The sequence below is a fragment of the Anas platyrhynchos genome, chromosome 7 (assembly GCF_047663525.1).
Source record: "Anas platyrhynchos isolate ZD024472 breed Pekin duck chromosome 7, IASCAAS_PekinDuck_T2T, whole genome shotgun sequence".
Lineage (NCBI taxonomy): Eukaryota > Metazoa > Chordata > Aves > Anseriformes > Anatidae > Anas > Anas platyrhynchos.
In genome coordinates, this window is record NC_092593.1 from 36,287,705 (window position 1) to 36,307,692 (window position 19,988).

At 40.1% G+C, this 19,988-nt stretch overlaps 1 protein-coding gene across 2 annotated transcripts in view; it reads right to left on the reverse strand.

Annotated features, from left to right (window-relative positions):
- The window catches only part of STAT4 (signal transducer and activator of transcription 4), a 40,887-nt gene that overhangs the window by 3,985 nt on the left and 16,914 nt on the right, over positions 1–19,988 (reverse strand). For both annotated transcript variants that reach the window (XM_072040507.1, XM_072040506.1), the window contains exons 4-21: positions 19,418–19,516; positions 18,529–18,621; positions 16,955–17,033; positions 15,254–15,339; positions 14,267–14,418; positions 12,812–12,970; positions 11,764–11,856; positions 10,827–10,886; positions 9,420–9,437; positions 9,244–9,337; positions 8,421–8,465; positions 5,865–5,948; positions 5,017–5,115; positions 3,962–4,097; positions 2,769–2,821; positions 1,878–1,972; positions 1,291–1,427; positions 680–871 (exon numbers count right to left, since the gene is read on the reverse strand). In XM_072040507.1, coding sequence (XP_071896608.1) covers positions 680–871; positions 1,291–1,427; positions 1,878–1,972; positions 2,769–2,821; positions 3,962–4,097; positions 5,017–5,115; positions 5,865–5,948; positions 8,421–8,465; positions 9,244–9,337; positions 9,420–9,437; positions 10,827–10,886; positions 11,764–11,856; positions 12,812–12,970; positions 14,267–14,418; positions 15,254–15,339; positions 16,955–17,033; positions 18,529–18,621; positions 19,418–19,516 — 1,774 coding nt within the window. The remainder of the gene's footprint in view (positions 1–679; positions 872–1,290; positions 1,428–1,877; positions 1,973–2,768; positions 2,822–3,961; positions 4,098–5,016; positions 5,116–5,864; positions 5,949–8,420; positions 8,466–9,243; positions 9,338–9,419; positions 9,438–10,826; positions 10,887–11,763; positions 11,857–12,811; positions 12,971–14,266; positions 14,419–15,253; positions 15,340–16,954; positions 17,034–18,528; positions 18,622–19,417; positions 19,517–19,988) is intronic.

Below are 19,988 nucleotides of genomic sequence, written 5' to 3' on the forward strand. Positions count from 1 at the left end.
ATGAAGAGGAAAGGCATTTGCTGGTTCCAAGTATCTTTTGAAAAGCGTAAGGATTTGAATTCAAATGGGCTTGTGTTGCTTTATAATGAAAGTTCAGGGGAATGTATATAATCTAGAAAAAACAGGGCTTTTTTGAGAGAGAGCAAGCTTGATCTAAAAATGGCCTGACTCATAACCCAAACAAGAGCAAGCACATATTTGGAGCTAATCTTATCTAGCTTTTTTTGTGTTTTCTACTGTAGTTGCCAGGGGTTATTACTGCTGTCTCGTTGTGGAATTAAAGCAGGTCTCCCAAGCTGTTTGGAAAACACAGAATGCCTTGAAATTGAGGAGAAAGCATGCTACAGTGTCACATAATTATGAAGCTGATGAGCTTTTCAATTTCATCTCCTTTGAATATGCACGTACTGAATTTTGCAATGTGTTGGTCAGGAAAAAAAAATCCTAACTCGAGATCTATTTCTTCGCTTCTTTTAAATGTTTCTGGTTTAGCCTCTAAGACTACAGCTATATTTGCAAGGTGAAGCTGTCTAAATGACAGACATGGATTAAAACGGTTCTCTTGAGGACGCTTATTGAAGGAAGTCTGTTCCCTTCTTCCTCTCCCCAAATTCCTTGAATTGCCTCTTGACCCTGAAGCTGCTTTTCGGAAGGGGTAAGTACAGAAACAGAGCCCAACCTTCATTCGGCTGACAGCTGTAGTGTTTGCCAAAGGCCTTATCTTTGGGAATGTCTGGGTACAGATACTTGAGAGGGTTTTCGGGAACGTTGTCTGCCATAATAACTTTGTAATCTCGCAGTATGTCGGCAAAGGGCAGTGCAGCTAAGCGGCCTTTGTTGTAGGGCTCCACCGAGTGGAAGGTTACCTCTCCTGTAAAACACAAAGGTGTGTAGCAGCTGGTAAGTGGCTAGATCAACGTCTCTGTTGGAGCACTTCTTGCCTTTCTTTTGCGATTTACTCTAGCCTGGGTTTTACCTTTATGTTAGCGTCTTTCAAGTTACACTTTCTGCACGTGTGGGAACGAACTTAAAGCCTGCAGAAAGCAGGCACATCTCCTAAAGAGCTTACCTGTGTTAATTTAAAGAACTGAGAGGAAGAGTTTCAGAGTTTTAGTTTGTGTTGTAGTAAATATGATACTACTGTCTTGCCCCAAACCGAACAAAGACATGATACACATGAACCTTACTTTTAAACCAAAGAAACCATGGCTATTGTTTTACAGGTGAGCTGCAGATTTTGAACTCTACATTATTATTATTATTATTTATTTATTTATAAATTGTACTTACCATTTTCTAACTGATCCACCCAAGTAAAGGTGATTCCGCCCAGATTGCTTTCACTAAACCTTAATAAAAATGTTCCTGGTGTCTTGTCTTTGAGCAAAATTCGTTCCTTCTCTTTGCTTACAAAGCCCATTACGTACCTATAGTGTGACAGGAAATCATGGTTTTACTTTTGCAAAAATGATAGACTTCGTTCTGTGTGCTGCATTTGGCCAAACTTCATACAGGAGTTGAGGCAGGTGTTCAAAGCCTGGTTACAAAAGCTGTAAGGTCTTGAAAATATCACAAAAGCTTCACGTGAATTACTTGTGGAGTGTGGCATTGAGCTCTCAGTACTATGAAATGTGATGAAATTCATCACAGCACTTGACTGTACACTGACAGAACTGATAAATAGATCAAAAGCTGCATTTCTGGAAAGATTCGACGGTGTTCCCTTTTGGCAGAAATTTTGAAAAGTTATAAATGGGAAGAGGGAGACAGCAGTATTCAACTCTTTGCAAATTCTCTAGGTAGAAGTGAGGTTAGTAAAGAAAAAAGATGAAGCAGGGAGAGATCAATGTATACCAAGCTGTTTCTGTGTTGCTCACCCATCGATCCAAAGAGGAAGAATGTGTTTTTTAATTAAGTCCAGTATAGCTTCAAGCCAAACCCAAAAGGTAAAAGACTTCCCAGGTAAATGTTCCTAATGGAAAACAGATGTGAAAAGAAGAGCATTGTGAGCGTGTTGTTACAGCTCATCAACATGATACAGCTACCTCAGATTCTTAAGGATAATCTAGTTTCGCTTTGTGGCAAATTTGAGTTGCTGCTTTGAGACTCCCTCTTTTGACCTAATGTAAAAACAATTTTATTTATTTATTTATTTATTTTTAAAGATAAGCATTGGAAGTGCCTCTTTGTTCATTTTTAAAGAAAAAGCATGTTCAGTTTCTTTTCCATTATGAGATTACATTTTGAGAGAAATGATGAGGAGAAAGTTGAACGTACTTGCAAAGTTCTAGATGTGTTTAAATAATGTGGTTAATATGAACAAAATGGATTTGCCTTTCTTTTTCAATTCGTTTGTTCCTGATCAAAGTTACTGAATATTTTGAATATATTATACAGACTTAACATTATTTAGGTCACAACTGAGCATATAGAACAAAACATACTGTATGCTTTATGAAAATTTACTCTACGCTATAATAGCCCACTCTATTGATCACTTACAGAAATATATGGGGCATTCTTGACTATAGTGACAGTTTCTGGTACTTGCAGCAATGTGTCTAAATAGATCTAAATAAAGATAAATCAAGTGCCAACTTTAAATTTCAGGAAATACTGTTTTAATTGTTAAACTTCTAGAATTAATAGGATTGTGCTGGGCTAGAAGTCCTGCAAATGGTAAGTGGGAACCTCATTGCTGGGATCAGTGGCACAGGTAGGTGTGCAGGTGTTCAAGCAGAGTCCGTGCTTTACTTTCAGAACCCTACCTTGCAGAACTTCGCCCAGGACAGCTGGTAATCATTGTAACTCACTTGTTGCCCTAGAAGCAAAATAAATAAAATAAAATTGAGTCTGTATTTCTGGAGTTCTTAAGCAGATATTTTTTGACATCTGTATAGTTGAAAAATAGTACAGCTCATCCAGCCCTGGAGAGGGATTGAGAGAGGCTTGGTGAGGGACTGTGCGCATGGAGAGAGCGTTCAGCTGCTAGCTCAGCTTTGTGGATCCTTTTGAAGCGCCTGCTTGTGGTAGCCTGGGGGGAGTCTTTGCCTAAAGCCATCTGGGCCTCTGTTCCTGCAGTGCACTCAGTTTCAGTTTTCAGTTTTACTTCTCTTGGTCTTCACCCTATCTTGATCTTGCATGTTTTAATATGATTTTTTATTTTTTTTTTGATTCTTACTGATTTACAATGGCATCTTTCAACTTCACTAACCAAGAAATCTCCAAGAAAGCATTAGAAAAAGTGCATGTTACCAAAGAAAGCCAGCTGTTGCTTCCGAGCTTTGAAGGCAGTAAAAAGTAAAGGTTGTCCCCAGTCTTTGACACAGATGCTTTAGCTCTTGCCTGACAGCAGAGGTATTGTTACACCCTCACTTGGAGTTTCTTGCAGGTTACAATACATGTTATAATTATTTATTCTCCAGAAAGAGATGATGCTTTCTTCATTCTGCCAGCCTTCCCTAAGGCCTCTCCCTTCTGGAGGACAGTCAGATCGAAGTGGTCATTTGCTCATCTTGCTCAACTTTCAGTCATGCAGGGCCTTTTTTTCTGTGCTTTTATCCGTGAAGCATGGATCCCAGAACTAAACAAGCCCCAAAGGACAGGTACTTTTAAAAACAACCATGAGAACTACAACAGAAGGCGAACTAAGCCAAAATCCCATCAGCAAGCAAAAAGATTGTTGATCTCTGATGCTAGAGATAACAATTACTTGTGAAGGAAACAAAATAATGTTGAGTGTGGCTCTGATGCCCTCTTTCTTCAGCTCAGCAGCCTACAAGTTCAGAAGTTGAATCGCTTTGTGGTAAGAATATGCTGATGTGTGCTTTTCTTTAAAGAAAAAACAGTGTTACAGTGGCATTTCTGAAGTCAGCAGTGGAAGTGGAGGTCATGCCTAAAGTCCTGACTATCAAATATAAGAGTGCCCAAACAAATAAAATGTATGTTTCTGCAAACTTACCCATAAGTTTCTCGGCCAGCATGTTGAGCTGCTCAGAATTGAGTCCACGGCCGACGTAAGATGAAAACTGCCAGCTCAGTACTTCTAAGAGCTGACTTAAAGTGGCAGCAGGGGGATTGTTAAAGAAAGATAAATTCTGTAAGAGAATTCATGCTTCATTAGACAGTTAGCAACTATGAAAGACACTACAGGCTTTAAAAGAAAGCAGTAAAAGCAGTAAGTACTTAAGCTGAGTCCAGAGGATAGGGGGAACAGAACAAATTGGGACAAATATGCCCTGGGCATCCCACCTGCAGCCCCCCAGTAAGTTCTGCTCAGTCGCCTGGCAGAGATGTCAGGGGAGACTCGGAGAGAGTGGCTGTCAGTGTGCCTGTCTTGGATGATAAGATACCCGGCTCTGCTTCTGATAGTGATGTATGTCAAGGCAGTGAAAATGTGTGTAAAGCCTATCCGATAAATGCAGATATTATGTTATACAATCTGCAAATGCAGAAACAGCAACTGAAACTCAAATATGTGCTGAGCTGGCAGGAGGCAGAGAAATAATGATTCTGCTTTTCCTCAGCATTAAGGCTACCAGAAAGGGGCAATCTGACTCTTAGGATCTTCTCCATATAAAGCACTAGCTCCTATAAAATGCATGAGGGAAAGCAGCATTTAATTGCATTATAGATCCAACCATATATCTACCTCAATGGTTTTGAGTTATACAGCAGAATTATTTTGTGCTATGTGCAGTTTTAATCATCAGCATTCAAGAATGGCCAATTCCAAGTGGAAAAGTTGTGGAGAAGGGTGAGCACCTTTCCTCAGTTTATGAATTACTACTTTAGCCTACGAAAATGAAGGCTAAGAGGCATGTGGTTTTATATCTGGGCAGGGAACAAAAGACAAAGCAAATAATGTTGGAGTTTGATGTTGACGACAGTGAACGTGAAGAAAATCAGGCCCGTTTAAGTGGGGGAAACAGCCTTTTTTGTAATGAAAGCGTTTGGCAACCAAATAACAGAAGCACGGAAATGCAGGGAGTCAGTATTTGCACACTGAAGGCTTACCTGAGGATCATTGGTTGACAGATTGTACCAAATAATAGAAGCCCATGCATTGGGCAGTTGGCTGACGTTGGAAATCATCACCACAGGCAAAGAGCTTGTCTGGAGGGAAAAACGAACACAGTCGGTAAATGCTGCTGAGGAGAATGATAATGCTCTGCTAGGTTTTGTTTTCTTTCAGGCCCCTCTCATTCTCCTGCCAACCCAAACACTGTTCCTTAGCCTGGCTCTTCCTGTGTAGTGGAGCAGGACCAGCTGTTGGAAACGTCTGCCTAGCCTGTTTGAGGTGAGACGTAGGCTTTCAGAAGGTGGTCAGCACTCAGGTTAGCTGGACCTGGGCAGCAAGCTCAGCTCGCAGCTGCATGACAGCTATACAGAGGAATGACTGCGTGGCTTCGTGCAGCCAGAGAAGGGATTTCTGGCAGTGGTTATCACCAGAATTGGTTTCGAAGGTCCATTTTAGGCATGCAGGGATGTCCTCAGCCTACAGCTTGGAGTCGGTATCATAGACTCCCTCTAACGTGTTAATTCATGACATTTAATGGAGGGATGTGCCTTCTAGTGAATATGGTGTGGATTTTGTCACTGGCTTAAATGGATCTTACAGTTTTTGCATAGCAATATGGATTGTCTTTCATAGCATATCAAAATTGCCAAGAGGGCCAGTATTTCAGCTTCTGACCAGAATGGCTAAAACATTGCTGCAGATCTGTATAGGCCTCTGTCCAGAAGTGCTCTGCTTATGGTTATTGCTGAAGACAGCACCGAGGATGCCCAACACAGTTGTTCATATGTAGCAAATGGAAAGTGATTTTTGTTCTTGCCACAGAAAATCTGTCAAGAATACTCACTTCCAAATTTATAGTCAGTCCGTACAGGCAGACCTGTGTTTCAAAGCTGATGGAGTGCAGCTCCTCCGTCACCATATGAGGGCCCTGAGAGAACAAGTAAATTATAAAACTGCAAATGCATGCTTGGTATTTAACACTGTCTTGGCAAACTGCTGAGATTGCATAACACTGCAAGAAAACGTATCAAATTTATAAGTAGAGAAGGGAAAAGAAGGAAATCCTTTGTTAAACTGCGATATCAAACTAGTCCAGAACTGTTTTTTTTTTTTTTAGACAAATCTTAAAAAAAACAAAACAAAAAGAAACACCCCCTTAAAAAAATATCCAACAACCCTAGACATTGTTAAAGCAATATCTTAAAATTTTTAACTTCTGCTTTTAAGTTGTTTAAAAATGTTGCTTTTAAGCACAGTATCACACACACAAATCTATTTTTTTTTATCTGATAGAGATCGTCTCCCACTTTTCCTAAAGTCTCTATACTGATTGACAGATCCAGTTCAAACACAGATGTTAAATGTCAAGAAACAAGCCACACAAGAAAAAGCAGTTATAGGAGCCATGTCTTTATGTGCAAGTAGGCCCCCATCCTAGAACACAGTTTTTTTGTTTAAGTACACTCAGATGGTACTAGCTGAACAAATGGAGGCCTAAATCATTAACCTAAAGTAAATCTGGTATACAAAAAGAAACAAACAGAAACCCCACTACATTTCTTGGGGAAAAAGAAAAAAAAAGAAAATCTGTTCATCATAGTCAGTTAGTTTGTCATACAAGCATTTTGTTTTGATTACAAATGAGGATAGCTCTGTAAACATCCAGATCTCTGCCCCCTGGGAAACAGATCTTTCAAAATAAGTTTCCATCCCTACAAGGCAAAGTATAAAAATCCTTTTGCACTTTTTCCTGTGGTGTTCTCCCCCCCCCCCCCCCCCCAACTCCTTCAGATATGATTTTGTCAGAATTCTTAAAAAAAGGAAACAAAATCTGCGTGTTTCTGGATCTAAACACTTCCACTCTGTTTACTGCAATACTCCACTTTGAGCCCACATAAAATAAAATTGTTCCTTGGGAAAGGACTTCATGGCTTTATCTTTCCCATGAATCCCCTCCTTCAGGGCATGTACAGGATGCTGTAGTAGAAGATTCTGTATAAATGAGAGGTTGAGACCATGAGATGCTCTGGCACCTGAATAATAAATCTGCCTTGAGAAGGAAAAATCCAGTTCAGAGCTGCCTGCTTTTAAATGAAATACTCATCCATCAAATGAACTCAAATATTTTAATACAGGTAGAAACAGTCCTGCTGAAAAAGTTGAAAAAGGTTGGTTAAACTCCCCATTCCTTTCCTGCCCTGTTATGACTTTGAAAAATCTTAAATTCTGGGGAGAAAAAAACCAACAACAACAATAACAAAAGCCTCTAGGTAAAAAGGTGTTCCTAGATGAAAAGAAAAACCATAAATATAGAGAGCTTCCACTTTTCTTTTTTTTTTTTTTTTTTCTTTCTCAGTATAAGTCATACTTATCAACTATACTCGTGGCTTACTAACCATTCTGTAATGAACCGAGTTTCTTAATTATTACGGCTGCTGTTAAGTGAAAAACTTGTTTAAGTTAACGATTTCAGGCTGTGCTTTGGCCAAGCAGAAGCTCTATTTGTGGAAAGCAGGTAGCAGTGAACTTTGCCATGGCTCAGATGTCCTAATTCACCACAGCCCTATATTTTATATGGTTATAATGGCACAAAACGTGAAAGTGGGAGTGAAACGCCACCAGAAGTCGAACACTAACATTTTTACGCCTACATCTCTGCGTTTGCTTGTCTGGATGCAAATGACTCTAAGGGGCACAGTGGCTGGGAGGCGAGCTTTGGGTTTCAGTCTTGCTAATCTTGTTGTAAGATATTCCGTTCAGAAATGGTGTGGAGCACGCTCAGGTATCTTCTGCCTTAGGTTTTCAGTTAGCTCTCCGTGTTGATCACGCCTTTACTTTGCACTTGGACAGCTTGTGCTTGTATAAAACATCTGTGTGGGGTGTGGGGCTGGAAGCTGGGGAGGGCTGGGCACTCCCGCAGGCAGGAGCACTGATTTTAGGCTCCTGTAGTGGGAAGCAGTCGCCAGCAGTGCCTGGCCCCTCCATCAGGCTGTTCCTGAAGCCTCGTGTGTCGCCACGCGATGGCGACATACGACATAGGCTCAGTCCTGTTCTCTGCCCACGTACAAAGCCACTCTCCATCCTTTTTGTAAGCCCCCCCCCAAGCACTGAAAGGCAGCAACGAGGCCTCCCCAGATATGTTTAGCTTTGTACTTCCTACCTTCCACCGTACCTTTTTAATACATAAATTAGAGGCATGTAATTAAAATTTCTGAGTACTTCTGAAAAGTTTTCCTTATGCTTACACAATCATACGATTATTGGGTTCTGGACTTATAAGGAGAGTATATATTTCAAAATCCAATTTACTTACATATGGTTGCTGTTTGATTTAAATAAAATCCAGTCTGAAATACTTCTGAGAGTAATCAAAAATACCATCTAAAATAAATCCACAAACCTCATTTCCTTTGCTTCCAGCGCTTGATTTCATTTCTTTTGGTTGCTGTATAAAGCAAAACAGAATTCATGGGGCAGAGGAACTACAGGAGAGTACATAAAAAATGCTATTTGTAACCACGATGCTCTTAGCATAATAAGGATTTATTTAGACCGTACAAGTATACTCTAATGAAGGCTCTGACGCAATGCCTTCACTGAATGGGCTTCTCATAGATATTTTAAAAGAATTTTGAAGCAACTAACTTTATTATAATAGAGTAAATGTAACAAAGTGTTAATTAGGGTGCTTGCAGAGTGTATAAAAAAAAAAAAAAAAAAGAAGTAAAGACCATCAGTCTCCAGCTCGTTTTGCAAAACTACAATGAAGCACTGCACACGTGGTGAAGCCACAAAAATACCACAGGTGAAAGAGCCTAGTTTAAGAGCATGACTCACTGGGGTACTAGAGAAGTTACAGAAGCAGTTCTATAGTCTCTTAAAAGACAGTTGTCTCAGGCATTAATTTCAATCAAATCTAAAGCATTCCATTCTATCACTTTTTTATTTTTATTTTTAATCAGTTTCTGAGGAGCTCTGTAATTCAGCAAGATTAGTCTTTTCCTTTTCTGGCGTTAAATAGGGTTTGCTTTTTATTTTCTGTGAAAATGTGTGATTTTATTTTAGAGCAGTACGGAATGGGATAAATTGGTTCTAGGAGTAAACTCTCTGTATAAGGAAGAAGAAAACGAGTGGCAATACTACAGTTCTCCTTGCATAGTTTTAAAATAACATCTTATTTCTGTACCAGAGGTGCATGATGAGAGAAGAGCAGTCAAACTTACCAAATGTCGAAATTCTACCGACAGACTTCCATTTGCCGATTCATCCATGTTCATAGCTTTCACATGCGTTCCACACAGAACGAATCTACGATTACTATGGAGGACATTACACTTACGTACTCGGATAGCATTATAATGTTGGATCATTTAAGAGATCTTGTATTTTATTTTCTTACCTGACAGTTGAAACATTCCTAAAATAGAAGAGGGGTGGGGAGGAAACAGGTGGTGAATCAGTAAATGTGTAAGCCATGATTGCACCGAGAAAACGTATCTTGAAGCAGGAGGTTTTGCCTTGTTTCCTAAAGTTAATACATATTTCCAATACAACTGCACATTTTTGAAGACAAGAACTGAAATTTCTTCTGTCCAGATGCAAGCAGTGTATTATATCTAGCTTTTTTTTCTTTTTTTTCTTTTTTTTTTTTTTTTCTGCCATAAGTGGATACTGGAAGCTGCTGCGCTCTCTAATTGCCTCCACGAGTGTGTTCAGGGACAACAGAAGCCTGTACAGATAGGTCACGGCGTACTGGGGACGTGTGTACACAGCAAATGGGACAGTACACAGCTTTTGAGAGAAACAGTTGTCTTCTCTCCTGCTGCTTCCCCACCGAGTGTTTCCCCTCCTTTTGGGCCAGTGCCTATGCCATGTATCAGCATGAGCAGGGGGCTTTTTTGGGGGCTAAAAGAAGCACAACAGCCAGAAGCAGCACCTGTGGCTGGGAGGGGATGGTGAGCAGTGAGGGCTTGGATCAGCTTTGCTGATTTTGAAATCACACCCTGATTCTTCTGCCTCATGTTTTATCGTGCTAGAGGGCCCTGACCTAGCTGTAACCAAGCTTGCTCTGCAGTCAGGACTATTGCATTGTACTGCAAATAATAAATCCTGCTGAGAAGACAAATCAACTCAAATAGAAATACTAGAGGCAGAGATAACACTGTTTTCACAAGGATAGCATAGACAGGCTCGGAGATGCCTTTTGCTCAGGAAATTATGGCCAACAGAAGGAGCAGAGGTTTCTGTTCATGTGGGATTGCTGTAAGAAATAACGGGAGCATGAAGGCATACCAAACCCGTTAGGAAGGAGGAGTTCACTTAACAGCCTTAATTTCAGGCAGAGGTAAAACTCTCTAAGCTGCCATATGTACTAATTACAGCACCAGCTTTCCAAGCTCAAACTTTGTGTACTACTTGGAGCAGCTGCATAGACAATGGAGGAGATATTAGCACAAGCAGAGATGCTAAACTATAAATGCAAGATAGTTTGATTGAAAGTTTTCATGTGATGCCACTATTTATAACTGATGAATTTTATTTAAGACATGAAGCAGATGTTAAATGAACTCGCTGTCTCCAATTTCAATATAGCAATTAAAAATAGCAGCTTTCTTTTAAAAACACAAAGAAATCTTCCACATAAAAAAGCACCACCCTGATGTTTTAGCTGTTTTTTTTTTTTTTTTTTTCTTTTTTCTTTTTTCCCTTTTTAAAACAGACTTTAAAGCAGATAGAGTAGCAACTGAGAAATCTGTGCTTCTGTAGAAAGCAAGTCGTCTAACATCCTCACTTTAAAGTTTCTTACTTGTCGATAGTTGCTTTCACTCTGATCTGGTAGTTCAGCTCCGGCAATTTAATTAGCAACCTTCAAAACAGAAAATGTAGAGGTGAATATTCTAAACCAAAAACTTTAACAAATAAATTCATCACCAGGAAATACTAGAGACTAGTAGCTCCACACCACTGTATCTGAAAGGATTATAATCAGAAAACAGGTTAAGCACCTAGGGTTATATCACGATTTGAAGGCTCCTATATGTGAAAGAAGGGATGAGTTTTTTCCAGTGGCAAATGTTTTAGTCTCCCTGAAAGTATGTGGAAAAGTTAGTACGTGTTTGAGGGAATGGGTAGAGAGACATCAAAGAATAGAAATGGATTTGTGTAATCTGCAACTTCCCTGTACTTTCCTCCACGTACTCCTTCCACTCCTGCCCACCCTGCCCCCTTCCCTGCCTTCTTTTTGCTGCTAGACAGAAATGAGATGTGAGATCCTCTCCGATCTTACCTCTTTTCACATAGGCAAGGAGCGAGTGGGAGAGGAATAACCTCTGTCATTGATACACCAACTACATGCCTCCCAAACTGCACAAGTTTCCCCCTCTTATGTGCTAGGTTGGCTCTGAGTATCCTGATTTGGCTTACAGGACGTGGATCACCACTCGCTCAGTTTGCACAGTCATTAAGACAGCAATCCAATACATACAGAATCCAGAAGGTGCTGGCTTTTGGCCACAGCCTGCCTGTCCTCCTTCCACTGGTTTGCTCTTCGTTGTCATTATTACAAGTGGCAGGTTCTGTGGCCTTTAGACCCCCGCTCAGGAAAACCCTCCTTGGAGTCAAAAGAGTCTCAGCCTGACTGGCACAGATGTTGTTCTGCTTTGCTTTTTAGATCCCGAAATGGACTCCTAGGATAAAATGCAGTGTGCAAAGGGAGGAATTTATATCAGGTTTCCTTTCCTTACCTTAATTTAACAGTGAACTGTATTAGCGTTTTAAGAACCATTGGCCTCTGGGGGTGTGTTGGCATGCAGGGCTGCCTTTCCACCACAAATGAACTAGGGTGAAAAGAAATGAAACAAATAAATTGATAGGAATATGCATAAATAAATGGTAATAACGAGGGGGGGGGGGAGGGGAAGGGATAATGTTGTTATCTCTTAGGTTTATTTCTCTGCAGAAGCTGAAGCAGGTGGCATGTATTCCCACCCTAAGTTCTCCAAATGATCTAGTGGTGTAACTTAGAGTTGAATTGTTCCCACAGGAAACACATACTTGGAATACATTAGAAACCGAACCAAAATCAAATTCTGTAGGCCTGAAGTATCAGTTGGAAGATGTGGGCTTCTATCAGAACCATAAAACAAACTAAAAGTACATTGAACCAGCTTCAATGAAATTAAATAATCATTCTTTTTTTTTTCTTTCTTTCTTTCTTTTTTTTTCTTTCTTTCTTTTTTTTTTTTTTTTTACAACAGTTAAGCATGCTTTGCTTTCAGAGGCAGCTGACAGAATAGCTGCTTGTGGTTTATCTCCTTTTGTAGCCAATACAAAAGAGAAAAGGAATGATGATGTTATATACGAATATAAATATATCTGATGATTTTATATATGAATAGATGGGTAAATTTAGGAGGGAAAAAAATCATAGATTTATAGAATGTCTTGGTGGGGAAGAAAAAAGACGAGGCACAAATTGCTACCTGTCACTTTACTACAAAAACTTCTCAGCGGTATGTACATGACTGAAATAAGTGGGTTTTGTGTGTTCTCTTAGAGTCAGAATTTGACCACAAAACCTTAAGTGCAATAAACAAGAAGCTGCCTGATACCTTCAGCTCCTACGAGTTTTGATGACAGCTGTACATACTCTTTACATTGGAAACTCAGTCTTCGAGATCCTTGCAGACTCAGCCATTTGTCCTTTTTCTTTTTACCAGTATGGTTTCATTGTTGCCCATAAACTTGTGTCAGTGCAAGCAAAGCAACAGGAATTCACAATAGCTTACGCACTTGCGGAACAGGTTGTAGAGCAGGAAATTGACTTTTTCCAGCAGCTGAGGTCTTTGCACTGGGATAGGATCCCCGTCGTAAGTCAGTCTGGTCAATAGTTCATCCAGTTTCTCTAGTTGCCTTCGAACTTGAAACAGACTCTCTGCCAACAGTGTAAAACTACAGCGAGGCAACAGATCAGTTTGCAGTCTGCTACATAAACCAGTTATTGGAACATAATTCTTACTTTGGGAAATCAGAATTGGTGCAGATTAGTGCTTTCTAGCCTTATACAAACTGAAGTCTGTTCATCTTTTGTTTACAGCAGCGTATAAATACATCAGACAAAATCTCCTACTTTACTTTCAAAGGTAAATACCTCCCAAGAGGCCTCATCAACAACAGCGCAACACTGGCTGTGATAATTTAGAAGAAATATATACACTGTCCTGATGTTTTATACGCAGGGCACTTCTGCCAGGTTTATTCTTGCCTACAGCTCAGTTGCTTTTCAAAACGTACTCTTTAAAAGGTAACATTTATATAAAGTGAACAAGTTACCAAGACTAAAGAGGTGCATTTCTCAGAAATGCAAAAACTATGCCAAGGAAAATCAAATCCAAACATACTTCTAGTTTAATAGGGTATGTATGTATTAAAATAATGTTTTTAGAAGTTTTTAATGTGCTCATTGGAGGGAAAAAATGATACTTCATTGGGGGAAAAAAAGTGGAAAAAAAGGAAAAAAACAAACACTTTTTTCTTCAAATATATATATATATGTGTGTATATATATATATATATATATATATATATATAAGTATTGGTAATTCTCCCCTGCCCCCCCTCCCCCCCCCCCTTTTTTTTCCTTGTTCTTTACTTCACAGTTTCCAGATGAGAAGTTAAATAGGAGAGAAACGGTCAGGACATTGATTTCCTTGGCTGCATTATCTTTTAAATCCAGCACAGTTTTTATTTGGAGCCTCCTTTAGAGCCTTGTCTATCACCACCGTGGGGCGTACTTCTGCCATTCAATTCCTGTGCAGTTTTACGTTTGGAGGAGTGATGCACCCAGTGAGTCAAAGCATAAAGTGTGTCTGCCCAGCTCCTGCCGAGATAAAACTCCCACTGTCCCCAGTGACAAACTCATTCAGCTCAGTTCTTACTCAAGCAAAACTCCCTGGGGAATATGCATCACGTATCTGCAACAGCCGTCAAAGCAAAAAATGACCGACTGCAGTGGCTCAGGCTCAGCAGTTGGCTCTAATGTCATTTATTCTAACAGCAAACCTTGTCCGCCAAAGGAAACTGCGTTTTTAGTTACTGACTTGCACAGCTGCTTGTGGATGTGCTGATGTCGCAAGGTAGCGCGGCAGCCGATCTGCAGGAATGATCAGTGTGTGCGCGTGGGGCTCGCTGTCGAGCAGCAGACTTCCTGTGGTTTTCAGTGGAAACACAAGCTCAGCGCGGGCTTACCAGTTCTGGAGCTGATCGAGCCCCCCGTGGAGAGGACCCCCGATGCAGGCAATCTGCTGCCGTCTCTTCCAGTCTAGCAGCTCCTCGGTCAGCATGTTGCTCATGAGCATGTCGATTTCGTGAATCACGCGGCCGATTTTGCTGAGTACTTCCTGCGGCGTAGGAAAGGTGTCACAGAATTCAGCAGCTGTCACACAGCGCTGGTTGCATTTTTGGAATTGTTTTGGGATCAGCTATATTTAGTCCTACCACCTTAGGCTCTTTGGCCCAGAGGTGTCTGGATTCGTCACCCACTGCACTTGAAACTCCTCCTGAATATCAATGAACTCCTCAGTAAATCTTCCCCTTTTGGGGGTGGGAGGGAAGGTTGCTGCATTCATTGTGAGCATAACACCTCCAAGCAGTTGACGTTTACAAGCACTGTCAAGATCAAAAAGTCGTTCTCCTGTTTTGCATCATACCCAATTCACAGGCTTTCTTTTTGCTTGTAAAAAACTGTAAAAAGCAGGTGGGCTCCAACTGCCTGACCATGTGGTTTTCTGTCCTAGCAAAGCGGTCAAGAAGCAGTCTTATTCACAAGTCTCTGTTGCTGAACAGAGCTAGGTACCATTTGTGGATTTGTTTGTTTTGTTTTGTTTTTGTGATTATTAGACTTCAAATAACGTTTATTTACTCTAAAAGCTGTAGACTGTCAACTAGGTTAACCAGTCAACATGGCATGTAAGAGGTCCTGTGACGTTTTCCCTTTTCCTCTAAGGTGTGCAGAAGCACAGCCCTGATGAGGCTGTTGCTTAATTGCCAATTTCTTACCTGCTAGTCAAAATCACCCTCAGAAAGCCTTTGGTGCATTTGCAACTCATATGCTCTTTGCCTGTGCTTTTGAGAGGAGAATTCCAAAAGGCGCACGTACGCATTTGAGTATTCAACGTGTGAATAAGGGGAGAAAGCAGAAGAACCACAGCACGGATGACAAAAGATGTCACTAACCTTTCTCTTGTAGTCTAACGTGTTGAGCATAGCCTGCAACGCCAACATTTCCTGTTTAATGAGGGCACTGTTTTTGTCGCTCTGCTCTGCAGGGGAATGAAAAAAATCACCTGGTAAATTCAGTACAAGCGCATGTGTGGGCGTGGGGGTGTGCACGCGTGTTTATAGGAGGTATTGGGGGGAAACCACGACCTGAGTGCAGTATGAACTAGTGAAAAATAAACTGCAGACATCAATAGATTATGTAATAGTGTATTTCATTTGAAGAGGCTAATGAATACGACTTGAAGGTAAGGTTTTATGACTCCCTTTTTGAGGTATGTGTGCGCATTTGGAAGAGGAAGAAGGTAGAAAAGATGGATCATAAATATAAATCTGTAAATTTCTTATGTGTATTATTTTATGCATCTGGTTTCAGCGATTGGTTTGTGCACTATTGGTGTCAGCAGTTAGGCTAAAGCTCTTTGAACTTGAGGTGAATTACGTCTGGTTGAGAGAATGAAGGGAAGGTTTATCTGAAACAGATAAAAGTGTTCATCACCATGGGGATTTCAGCAGCCAGGAGTACCGATCACTAGGTACTTCCCCCTCTCTGTAACATATCCTTCTGTGGATCATGCATTAGTTTCAAGCTTCCCCAAGTTTGCCTAATGCTCTTTTGCATATGGCTCTTCCCCCTGCCCTCGCCTTCCCCCACCTTTTGCTCTTGCATTTTCATGCTACCTTCAGAAAAGAAATTGGTGCCAACTGTGTCTCTGCTGGGCTCCAAATTGTTGACTCCTCGTTACATCAGAGTATGTGTTTCAAAAGAGAGAGACCAGTACCTGTCAGCTCAGCCACAGCAAATGCTCCCATGCGCATTTTAAGGCACTTCAAGCTGGCTGTGGTGGCGTATAGCATTCACACAGTGAAATTGTAAGCCCTGAAAGTCACGTACATAAGTGTGTTTTATTTTGCAAGTGGGGCAGGTGTCAATCATATGCTTGGTCAATAATTGTGATTGACCTGGTGACCAAAACCTCATTAAAACATGGCAACTCGATCTCTTTTAATTGTTTGGCCATATCCAGCCTTAAATAGATAAGAGCAATTTGTTTAAGAACCTGGGCATTTCAAGGCTCAAATATCTCTACATGTTCAAAGGGAGGTGACACAAAGAAATCTGAGCAGACACGAGTGGACCTCAGTTTCTTTTCTGATAAAGATCATGCAACTATTGTTGCAGCGTGCAGATCTCAACCACCATAGGCTGGGTGAAACATGCATTCAGAGTGCTTACCAGTTGGTTATCACCACTGTGGTCAAAAAAGAACAGAAAACGAAATTAGAGGTTAAAAAATTACTTTCGCCCAACTCTACTCTGGGAAATAAGAGGCTCTTCCACATCCTGCCAAGGAAGGGCCAAGTCAATCATGAAGAAACTGAAAATTAGGTTCTTTGAATTAAGAAAATTACTTATTTTCATCCATTATGCAGCTTATCAATAGAAAATAACTATACTTGATCAATAAGATCCTGTTTGTCCTCTTAACCCCACAGAGTCATTATGTCCTAGACTACAATTTTATATAAACTAAAAATCCATCCTTATGCTTACACATAATATCTGGGTAATGCACAGAAATAGATCCTGAGGCTGATTTCTAGTCATATAATCAGCCTTTTCCTAGAGAATCTAAAAATTGTTACAAAAACTCTTACCTAAACTTTGTATTGTTTTATACCTGAAGTCAAATTCCTCTTGCAAGTCTTCCAAGTATTTGACATCTTGGTCAGTCATCTTTCCCAGGAGAGAGAAAAGCAAGAAATTACTTGGGTGTTCACAGTGACAAAAAAAGGAATTTGTTCTGTCGTGGACAAATGCATAACGTAGTATTTTCCTTTCCTACCATCTGAAAATCCAAACTGTTATGCCAGTAATGTAACCTTCTTCTTAGAACTTTAGAGCAGGGCAAATTGGTAATTTTGAAAAGTCAAGAAAGTTGAAACCAAGGAGAGCAATAGAGTTCAGAGACTATTTTTACAGAAATACTTAGGAATTTTACTGCTTTGGTTTTTGCAAGGGAGTATTCATACCTACAACAAAAAGCTTAGAAGGTGTGTTGTGGTCACCATTCAGCATACAAAGATACTTCAAAAAAGACAGATGAAAAGAAGGAAAATGTAACTGTAGGAAATCATCTGATTTGCTTCGAAATTCTGTTTATGTGCTGTTTATGGGAAGCCTTGATCCTGCCATCAACTCATAAACAATGCTTTTCAGTTCCCTAAGATATGCAAGTGAAGTGTCTGGGAAAATAGAAAAAACTCATTTGCTAAATTAGGACACAGCAATTCTGTTTTCTTCTTTATTTCAGAGACTAAACTTTTAAATTATATGCGTAAGGTATGAAATTACATACACAAGGAGCTGGCTGATTTCTGTGTTCAACTTAATTAGCTATTAAAAAACCACCCTTGTACCTAGAAATTACTCTCCTTTTTTCACGGGCTTTCAGGGATGGCTGCACTTCTCCACATAGATGTTTGCTAGGCACAGGCTAGAAGAACAGTGTGGTTGGCTGCTGGGTTGCAGCTTTGGATGCTTTTGCTCTGCAATTCTTACAACATTGATAGAGGTCTAGTACCACATTGCTCCAAAGCTAGCTTTATCCTTTTAAGAGTTGCATCTCTCTATCCTTCTTCTCTGTGTAGGGAGGCAATTATGAAGAATGCTACTAGGATTTCTTTCCAGTGTACCTGAAGTGTTGCTCTTGAATGGCATATGGACAAATATTTTAAATGTAATTCTTACATTGAGTCTGGGGCTGGGACAGCAAAAAGGCTGTAGGTAAGTGGAATCCTTATCCTGCCTTGAAACGAACAGGCAGTTATTCTGTGAGCCTTTGCAGTGTCTTTGGGATATAGCTACTGGGTTGGCTCTGCCCTGCAGTGATCTGACAAACTTCTGGAGAATTGTTACCATCAGTTCCCAATGTTCATGTCCCTTCATGTCTCAAAAACATGTAAGTATGTCACATAACCTTTAGCTTTACAAAAATCCTGGTATGTGACTCAGAGGTCAGGAAGGCTAGCTACTGCTGATGATACTGAAGGAGATGGAGCCACAGAAACATGTTGGTTGAACCTCACATCTATGGAGAGACCGTAGGTATGTTTGTACTGTGCTCAGTAGTCCCCCTGCAACTCACATAGGGACGAGTGTGATGGCTGTAAAATAGGTAGTGTCTATGAAAATCACGGCTTTGTAGACTGGAAACAGGACAACAAAATACCTGAGCGCTGTTCTTGATGGCAGACACTTTGTGTTCTACGTTTCTTTGTCGTTCTGAAACCACAGAGTTCTGCAAGGACTTTTCCAGTGGCCCCTAGAACACATTGAATGGGTAATACGTGGATGAGCAATGACGAGTGACAGTAACTATATGGTAAGTCCTAGCATAGAGAGGGAGTTCACAACCTGGAGTTTATCTGGCTGGGGACTGGTCTAAACAGCTCAATCTGTTTAGTTCCACAGATCTGAAAAGCATGATTCTTTAACTTGGTAATCAAAAAGATGAAAGGGTGTGTAGGTATACTGCAGACATTGAACGTCTAGTAAATTTAAGAACTTGAAACACACTGATGATTAGATTTCTAAAAAAGTCCAATATTGTACTATTCATGTACGAATACATATTACATCCACAGGTTATCAAAATAACACACTTGTATTTAAAAATATTCTGTGTGGGTTTAGCCATCTAAATTTCCACAAAATGGCCTTATATGTAATTTAAAAATTTCTTTCTTCGAACATTGTAAAACCCATCAATGCCTTGTAACATAGAAGATGGAATGTCTTTGCACTGCGTAATTAATATGAATTAGTGCAATGCATAATTTAATATATACACATCTGTTTTGCAAAGAATAATCTCTTTAAAGCCTTTCCCACAGATTAAAGTCTTTGAAGATTAGCTGTGGCATAGGAGTCACTTATAGCAGTGTTTGCAGCAGTAGAGCCACTAATGAAGTACAAACATGAGTTTAAAGAGCAACATTTGGCAACCCCCAGTGTACACAAATCACTCTAGTGGAATTCATAATAAGAGGACAGGATTTGTTCCGAAAAGCATGCGAGCAGATTAACATGGAGCAGATTAATGAAATGTAATTCATTACCTGTACAGGCATGCTGGCTGCAGCCAATATTCTTCTTTCTTCTCTTAAACAGTTTGAGATGATCACTGCTATGTGCATGGGATTACCATGGTATTTCCCCTGCAAACACAAGCAAATACAACTTTTAAAAATTAAGAATTTAGGATTTAGATCTGGAAATCTCAACCAGTGTGATTTCTCTGTCTGAGCACAGTTTCGGGTGGGTGAAAAAGACTTCCCTGATGTTCTTGACCTTTGCTAGTGTTGGTTGTCTTTGCAGTGCAGCATCACTTAGTGCCATTGTCATAAAATATTGTTAACAGCATTCTACAGAGATGATAAAGATATAACTCTGAGATTTACATCATCTGAAGATCAAATTGCTCCACTGCTAACACAGCTCTTTTGAAAGGGCTTTCCTGTCAGCCAATTCTGTGCATGATTTTATCATGTTTTCCATTTTCAATAGGATGTTAGCATGTAGTGCTTCTGCCAACAAAAAGCTGTAAGCGTATCAATATGGTAGTGGTGCATTCAGAAAGGCCTCCTCAGCATAAAGTGAAAGACTTAAACTGAGTTTATGAACAATTTA